This window comes from Haliotis rubra, unplaced genomic scaffold (assembly GCF_003918875.1).
Source record: "Haliotis rubra isolate DU_JTF1 unplaced genomic scaffold, ASM391887v1 Scf378, whole genome shotgun sequence".
NCBI classification, from domain to species: Eukaryota; Metazoa; Mollusca; class Gastropoda; order Lepetellida; family Haliotidae; genus Haliotis; species Haliotis rubra.
In genome coordinates, this window is record NW_025767055.1 from 492,073 (window position 1) to 501,783 (window position 9,711).

Below are 9,711 nucleotides of genomic sequence, written 5' to 3' on the forward strand. Positions count from 1 at the left end.
CAAGTCCTGTGCATGTTTATTTTATTGTTGAGTCTTGGACATTTTGAGTTTCAATACACAAATTATTTATATATTAAATTGCCTACAGTCCTATGCCAGAAGGCGGTGGCTCATGGGCCAATCTGGTGATGCTGACCTCTGAATAATGTACATGTATGTCTCCAATTTCTTGTCAATGGCCGAACAAGTCTGGCATTAAATTGGTAGATAAATGCAGCTATTCATGTCATATTCTCTGGAGTATAACACCCCTGTATCCCTGGTGTCAGCATCTTGGAGATCCGATGCATATTGACACCGTTGTTGAAACTCCATGGTGGGTGGGGAGCAGGGTGTTGAATCATTTCCTTTCGCCATGGGACTATCACATGCTGGTTCGTCTCGTAGTGAAAAGAAAAAACGTTTTGAAGATTTAAGTCCCTCAACTGTAGCACATTCTTCTGACTGTGATTCTTGGCCACGATTTCTAATCAAATTAAATCCGTTTGCCATTTCAAAGGCTGTATCTAGTATTTGTACCTATCTCTTGACGTTTGCTCGGTCTCATATTCCAACGTCAATTAAATCAGGATATTTCAACATCGGAGTGGAGGTGTATGTCCCCAATCCACTCCGGTGTTATAAATGTCAGAAGTTTCGGCCACGGATCACAGTCTTGTCGCAACTCTCTGGTCTGTCGCCGTTGTGCAGACCATCATGAGGAAACAGATTGTCAGAAAGATCACATGTGCGCAAACTGTGATGGTCAGCATCCTGCTTCATCCAGGTCATGCCCTGTGTGGCAAAAGGAGTCCAAAATCATGAGACATAAGTGTGAAAAAAGTATTTCGTACTTTGAGGCACAAAAGCTGTTATCAGGCCAAACATCAACTCCGTCCAATGTCACTTATTCTGCTGCAGTTACACGCTCTGTGGCGACGTCCTCTATTTCCTGTCAGACTGACTTGACTTCAGAGAAACCAGTTGTGTCAGCCACTCTATCTACTCCCACTGATGACCAGTGTGGGAGTGATCACTTCCCCACCATTCTTAAAACAATCAACCCTTGTGATGATCAACCTTTATCAAGGAGGAACTTGGCCAGGGCTGATTGTTCATTATATGAGACTGAGTGTTGAACGCTGGGAGCATGACCTTTTCAGGAACAGTGAAGATCCTACACAGTCGTTTTCGGATATTTTAAATGACATTGTTGACAGAACGATTCCACAGTCCTCTGCAGCTCCACACATTCGGGAACCATGGTTTAATAATGAATGTAAACAGGCCAGAAAGTGCAGGAAGAAAGCGGAAAAATATTTTCGTAAACATCCTACAGTCCATAATTTAGACAAAGTTAAAATTTCAAATGCCAAGGCTCGACGCTCATTTAAACAGAATAAGCGTCAGTCTTGGAGAAACTATGTTTCCAAAATAAATTCACGTACATCTATGTCAAAGGTGTGGAACATGGTCCAAAGAATAAAGGGCAAATGTTCTAAATCTGCTGTACACCATCTGAAGGATGGTGATAATATAGTAACTAATAAGGCTGAAATAGCAAATAAAATTGGCGAAACTCTTGCCAAACATTCTTCTTCATCATATTATGTCCCTGAGTTTCAAAAACATCAGAAACAACAGGAGAAGAAAAGAATCAATTTTAACTCAGACAATGGTGAAGATGATGAATTATTTTCACTACATGAGCTACATACCGCCCTTGAGCAAGTTCATGATACAGCAACAGGGACTGATAATATACACTATCAGCTCCTGAAGCATTTGCCCGAGTCATGTTTGGAAACGCTGCTAAATATATTTGATATGATATGGACTACAGGGAATTTCCCAACTTCATGGCGTAATGCCATTGTAGTCCCCATTCCAAAACCTGGATACTGATACTGATATCCGTCTAATTACAGACCAATCTCTTTAACGAGTTGTGTCTGTAAAACCATGGAACGAATGGTAAACAATAGATGAACTTGGTATCTTGAAACCAATAACCTTATAACCAATATTCAATGTGGTTTCAGGAAAAATGTTTTGGTGCATGTCGTTTGTGTGTACTGTGAAATAAACAAGAAAATGGGTGAGTTACCGCTACAAATTCTGAGCAGGGATTTTGGCTCGGAATCGAGAAATCGCGATTATTTTTCGAGATTTCGAAGACCCTAGCTTCCAAAGTACTGCTTCGATATTTTGTGCTGTATGTCTCATTGTTTAGGTAAATCTATTGGCTTGAAATGTGTGCATACTTTAAATGGGATAAATACAGTGAGCATTGTTGAATTCGCCTTGAAACGAACCTGGTGTGTTGACATCGTTACATCCCTTTCCTTTTATATAGTACTAACACCCTGTTAGTGACAGTACATACCTTGATGGCAGTTTTTAGCGTTTCACGCCCCTGTGGTATTTGCATCATTTGAATTCAGTAAATGTTTAAAATTGTCCAGACATATGGTACATGGTAAAGAGACAATTATTCCATACGGAGACTTTTTTTCATATAATAGACATAGATAATACATGAATTTTAATTGAAGAGGAGCCCCAGTGAGATGGGAAATTCAGAACCTGAGGAAATCATTCAGGGAAAATAATGTGGTTCAGGGACTTTGAGACAGGCTACAGTTATGTTAACGATAGAAACTAGGTCGGCATGGTGACAGAGCCCTGTGACCTTGCCCTTGGGTATTTCCCCTCAACTGGACAAAGCCATGCCCCGTTCCGATCAGATGCTACAACAAGTCAGGCCTTCTTGATTTGTTTTTCATTTCACAATCGAATGCTTTGTTGCCTCGGATTATTTTACCTGAATACATTTCTTCTGAAGTCACGTGACATTACATACCAGCATTATACTTCATGAATCAACCATGGCAACTGCCAAGTTTTGGCCAGATAAGAAGCATTTCTTATGACATGTTTTGAAAACTGATAATGTATGTAGTTGGGAGCGTGCTTCTTCTGTAGGTAATATTTATCTAGTGTACCACGTGACCTCTGTGGGTCGAGCCCGTCTTTGATTTTTTTTAATAAGAAAACTTGTTGCTGATTATATTACTGTTACTTGCCTCTGGTTTTACACTATCAGGCGATCTCTATGTGACTTGGTTAGAAATATTTTGTTGATCATAAAGAGAATCCTCTAAATGAGAATCTCTTGATAGTGAATGAGTGGGTTTAGTTTTACGCTGTTTTCAGCAACATTTCAGCAATATCACGGCGGGGGACACCAGAAATGGGAATCGAACCCGGGTCTTCGGCGTGACGAGCGAACGCTCTAACCCTTAGGCTACCCCACCGCCCCGTCACTTGACAGAGACGGAAACCAAACATCAGTTTATAAGCAATGAAGCAAATCATTAGAAGCTAATTCTCCCGAATATTCCTTGTATCTTCGAGAGTAAAACGCACGGTAAACCAGCTTATAATTTGGATTCTTCAGGCATTTATACAAATCCCAACAAACGTATCCGCTAACACACACGCATCCGACTCATCAGCAGCACACACACACAAACACACATTTGTACAGTTTTATCAAGCAACAGCGCTTCTCTATCATGAATTGCCGTAGGAGTGGAAGGGGTTAGACGTTAAGTTCAACCACGCATGACTTTCGTGGTCCCTGTGGCAATAACCCGCATTCTCTTGATTCCACGAAACAGGACCTCAATACACGCTGAGAGGGATCGAGAAAGACGGAGGGATGGAGAGCGGGAGAGAGGGAGGGAGGAGAGGGTGGGAAAGGTAAGAAGGGGGGAGAAAGAGGGGGAGAGCGGGGAGGAGGGAGAGCGGAGGGAGGGAGGGAGAGGGTGGGAAGGGAGTGGGAAAGGTAATAAGGAGGGGAGAGAAAGAGAGGGAAGGAGGAGGGAGGGAGGAAGGGAGAGAGGGAGGGAGGAAGGTAAGAAGGAAGAAAGAGAGAGGGGGAGGGAGAGGGGAAAGGTAAGAAGGAGGGAGAGAAAGAGAGAGCGGGAGGAGAGCGGGAGAGAGGGGGGAGGGAGAGGTAGGAAGGGAGTGGGAAAGGTAATAAGGAGGGAGAGAAAAAGAGAGGGGAGAGGAGGGAGGAGGGAGAGAGGGAGGGAGGGAGAGGTAGGAAGGAGTGGGAAAGGTAATAAGGAGGGGAGAAAGAGAGGGGAAGGAGGAGGGAGGGAGGCAAGGAGGGAGGGAGGCAAGGAGGGAGGGAGGGAGGTAAGAAGGAAGAGGGAGGAAAGAGAGAGGGGAAGGAGGAGGGAGGGAGGGAAGGGAGAGAGGGGAGGGAGGAAGGTAAGAAGGAAGAAAGAGAGAGGGGGAGAAAGTGGGAAAGGTAATAAGGAGGGGAGAGAAAGAGAGGGGAAGGAGGAGGGAGGAAAGAAGGGGAGGAAGGAGAGAGAGGGGAGGGAGGAAGGTAAGAAGGAAGAAAGAGAGAGGGGGGAGCGGGAGAGGAAGAGGGAGGAAAGAGAGAGAGGGGAGGGAGGAAGGGAGCAAGGTAGAAAGAGGGAGAGAGAGGGTTGAGGGAGGGCGAGAGAGAGGTGGTGAGTAGTGGGAGAGGAGGATGGAGTCCGGTCTCTTCCCTCAGTACCGCATTTTGTATACCCACGTGTTACAAGACGAGTAAAGGTACATTGGACGTAAAGTACTGAATAGTCTGTCTCACAGTCCCTGAACCACATTATTTTCCCTACTGCGCGCCTAGCCCTATCTGCAGTGCTAAAGCCCTAAATAAAGCAAATCTAGATTTCCTCAGGTTCAGAATCTCTGGTCTATCTAGGGCTCCTTTTCAATTTAAATGGGTTTGTTTGTTGCTATCAAAATTATGTATACTAGTATTCAGAAACTAAGCGTTAGTCTAAGTACTTACCACGAACGTCCACAGCAGTTGCCAGGTAACCAGCATTTAGGATGACGAGAGCGACTGTGATGGCGTGCATGTTGATGTAGCGGCGAACCCAGCTGGGGTCTATAACTGTGTACTCTCTTGTGCGGCGGATACGTGATGACTGTCCTCCCCAAACCGGACGCGATTGTTAGTTGACGAAAAAAATCCCGAACGCTGCACGAAATGTTCAAATCATGTTCAACATAACAGTACCTACTTAATCGACATAAACGTGGAAACGGATGGTTTGTACGAAAAGTATTGAGAGCCTTGATTACAAGCAACGCCTGCCCGGAGGCAAAACATGGGATTGTTCAGATATCCAGAGCAGACACGTTGGGCTCGGATTATGCATGTTTGTTTTATTATCCTTTTATGTCATCTGGCTGATATGTCTCGCTTGAGAGATTTTTACTTGAACATTTATTGTTCGGTTCTATGTCGTCGGTGTCTTAAAGCAGTGTATGATCTAGACATGTCGCTGCCCTGAACTACGTAATAACCCACGGGTCCAACCACTTGCAGTTTGCAGTTTTGCAAATATATTTCTTTAATTCAGTACTTGATATTTCAGGCCTATAGTACATTACAATACAAACTTACACTCAGACATAGTATAAAAATATAAACAGAATTGTAAAAGCTCACCCAGCTAGTTTGCAGACTCATTTTGCATTTACGTCATATCTGTACATGGAGGCATGATAAATGAACCTAGCTAAATCTTGCAGAACTTTACCATTTGTATTTGATAACAATAAATACAATTTAGTTAAATTTGGGTATTTAAAGTAATAGGGTTGCAGATATCTTTCTCTATGTTGTAAGTAAACAGGACATACAAGCACAAAATGATACTCATCTTCAACTGAATTTAAGTTACAAACATTGCACATTATTTGGTCCCGACTTATGTTTATATAACGTCCCGTTTCAATAATAATAATGATAAAAATAATAATAAAAAATTGATGAGCAAACGTGGCCGTCCGTGATTGCCGTGGATGCCGTGACAGATTTTTAAACTGTTCAAACATTTGCCATGGCAGTCACGGTACTAATGAGAAAGCTAGTAGGCCGTAGTAAAACGGGGTAAACGCAACAAAGACAGACTCTCAGACAGACAGACAGACAGTTTATTAGGTCTCACCTCGTGCAATGCAACATAAAAATAAATTATTAGACATAAATTCATTGACGAGCCACCCATATAGGGTTACGAGAGACACATAAACAGTTAGAAAACAGTATATACAGTAAAATATATAAAGTGTTTCACCCATTACTATATAAAATACCCCTTCTTCTTTCTAAAATAAACTTGCAGGTTTTGGCCAATAAAAATACAATATCCGGGTTAGACAATATAAAACTGACTTTATCACAGGCGCTTTTGTATGACTATTCCCGTTTTGTCTACCCATGAACATAAACATATAATGGATCACCCCTACACTTAATAATGTACTGTACATGTACAGTTGATTACTCCCAGTTTTCACCTGCGTTTGAATCATCAGAATCTAAATGAATCAGGGATCTTGTGATCATTCATTGTTTGTTTGATATTTAGGGATAACTCCTCTACTCTAGATCCGATTAAAGGAGAATACGAGTTAATTGCAATAATTTGCTGGGTGAAAGATAAAGTCATCAGAAACATATTCCCAAATTTTCAATTAAAAATTATGTATAATTATGTTTTACTCGCGAAAACAGTTTATGTAAATCTCAGCTTCGGCCATTATGCATCTTTCGCTGGAACCCACGTGACCTTTCCGCTCGTGACGTCAAATGTGCCTGGAGTCCGCCATATTGCCAAAGAACAAGCGCTACAGTAGTACAAATCGTGTTGTTTCTGTCGTTTTTGTAAATGGTACGATGGTGTATTCCGTTGTCTGGGGATGCACGGAATCATCGAACAATGGAAAGCCACCAGTTCTTCCGTTTAAAGGTACAGATAATCATTATACTTTGAGTTCTCTACTCAACTTTTCAGGTATAGGGATACAAAATAAAAATGTTCCAACTGTCACATTTATCAACAAGTATATAAGACCCAGTCACAGATATTTTGTGTTAGCTATGGCTGGTGTTCAGCGACAGAGTTTGTCGTATCTCAGAGAAGAGCCCGACAAGTTCTGCATGCAGGACTTCGGTATAAGCTGAACAGGTCTGGTAATATGTATGGCTACTGGAAGTGTGTTGTTCCAAGATATAGAAGTAACTTGTCAACAGCTGGAGATTTTATCAGAACAGTTACTGGAGAGCACAATCACGGCCCGACAATCCAGACACACAATGGCATTGTGTATTTCGAATCCAGACACGCAATGGCATTGTGTATTTCGAATCCAGACACACAATGGCATTGTGTATTTCGAATCCAGACACGCAATGGCATTGTGTATTTCGAATCCAGACACGCAATGGCATTGTGTATTTCGAATCCAGACACACAATGGCATTGTGTATTTCGAATCCAGACACACAATGGCATTGTGTATTTCGAATCCAGACACACAATGGCATTGTGTATTTCGAATCCAGACACACAATGGCATTGTGTATTTCGAATCCAGACACGCAATGGCATTGTGTATTTCGAATCCAGACACACAATGGCATTGTGTATTTCGAATCCAGACACACAATGGCATTGTGTATTTCGAATCCAGACACAGTTAGACTCATGGGCACACTGAAAGAAAGAGCCAGAGATGAGTAAACTCCAATGCCCCAGATCTACAATGAAGAGCTCCGCCAACTGCCTGTTGATGATGCTGCTATTGCACAACCTCTGTCCAGTGTGAAGTCATCATTGTATATCTTTGAATTTATTGAGGCATTCAAGAGCATCGAGGCAATGGACAGGAGAAGGATTGCCCAGCTGGGCCATGGAGCTCCTGCACCACCACCCAGGAAAAGGATGTACAGAGAGCTTGACACTCGCCTACGCCGTTTACAGGGTCAGCTCAAGAGAAGGCAGAAGTCGCCCATTGACTTTGTTCGTGCTGCAAGGCTGGGTGGCAAAACAGTATTTGTAAATCCCCTTTGAACTCTTCCACAACAATGACCTAACGTAACCGGACATGTTATTGTCATGAAGACAAGAAAACCTATTGTTGTGATCATATTCAAATGTTCTACTACGGTCTGATTCGGTGCACGTGGTCTGGGAGGGAGTATAAACAAAATTTGTCTTTGGCCCCCCTTTACCTCGAAGAAGAAGCATTTGCTCGATATAAAGGCCACCGGCCCAACCACAATGTGAGTATATACATACAGGTGCTTAAAGGGGCACTGATCCAGAGCGATTGATATTTCACGCCAACAATCTAACTATGTGACCTAGCTGTCAGGTGCTCCCTCGACCGTGACGGACACGATGACTTGGACAACTGTCCACGTTGGCACTATTTTTTCTACCTAAACAATGGGACAATAAGAACGGTGGATGCCCATCAGATGCCGTTATCTGAAAATATCCGGTAGTTATAGTCTAATAAAGTATACCAGCAGAGTAAGCTTTGTAATACCCCACTGATCGCCATGTTGAGATCTACACTGTGGTGAAATGTCACGTTGATACATTAATATTTTGCAGAATTACGTATACAACCTGTTGCATATGCATGATTTGTGCAAAAAAGACCTAACTCAGACTTGTTCTGCCTCTGAACGGGCATGACTTGTTTGCCTCAAAACTCTTCAAAAAAGGTCTGGAGAACATATGTCAAGCTGGAAGGAAGCTCTGGGAAAAGAGAAAATTACTACAATACTTTGATTAAAAATAGTAAGTGCTGAGCAATACTTTCAAATATAAGAGTCAGAGTATACTATAACAGTGATTTTGTGTGAAAATGGCAATATACTTATGTATATGAAACATATTCAAATGTGGTTTCAGGACTTTGGTTAATTTGGCACAAAATCATTTGAGTCAGGGCTCCAGATAAGGGCCGTGTCGGCGTATGTACGGATAAAAAAATATGCACGATACGGTAGGAAATAATTTAGAAAACGTAGCAGATACGCACCACAGCAATGGTGTACGGTCTTAAAATCATTTACAGACGTACTTATGTGAAAAGGTATTGTTTTATTGTTTATTGACCTGTTTACACAAGACTAGCAACATATATGAAACAAAACACATTGTTACTGATACTCCATTAAATTCCATTCAGTATTCTAAATGTACTCTTAATTTTTTTCCAGTACTCCATACTCCTGATGTTGCAAAATTATCTGGAGCCATACACAAAATACATAAAATATAAAAATACAACATTCAGTCAGTAGTCAAAATATGTAATAAAAGTATTTTTCGAAACTTTTCATCGTAGTCATCACACAGAGGACGTATATAGTGTAATCTTGCCTCACACATAAATGTCGTTTTCAGATTGGCTGAGGGCTCTTCTATTATTTTCAATGTACCCCGCTTACAAGCAAGTAACATTTTCTATGAACCCATTTGGTACTTTGTAGTAGTAATTCTTTATATCGAATGACATCGAATGACGTATGATGTACGGAAATTACCGACGTTTTACGAATGCAAATCGATGGTAGGGAGATAACTCTAAATTTGTTTTTCTTGTATGGTACTCCCTACTATGATCCGATACCTGTGCTTCAAACAGTTCAAAATTACCATTGAGGTGTTCGGTAAGATAAATACGTTGTTCGATGGTCCCTCGGGGCCCATGGGTTGATGTACCCTCGATGTTTCCCCTCGAGACCAGTGAACAACTTATATATGCAGAAAAGGGTTCACAGGGGGCAGTACTCTTCGGGCTTTAATCCCAGCTTCTCTCGTTACACTGTGTCTCCATTACGTCTGTTTATAAACC

General features: G+C 41.8%; 1 protein-coding gene across 1 annotated transcript in view; it reads right to left on the reverse strand.

Moving 5' to 3' along the window:
• Nucleotides 1-5,197, reverse strand: part of LOC124286186 (melanotransferrin-like) — a 44,318-nt gene extending 39,121 nt beyond the window's left edge. The window contains 1 exon segment of the mRNA XM_046722531.1: nt 4,835-5,197. Within this exon segment, the coding sequence (XP_046578487.1) occupies nt 4,835-4,904 (70 nt within the window). The 5' untranslated portion in view covers nt 4,905-5,197.
• Nucleotides 5,198-9,711: the final 4,514 nt, after the last annotated feature.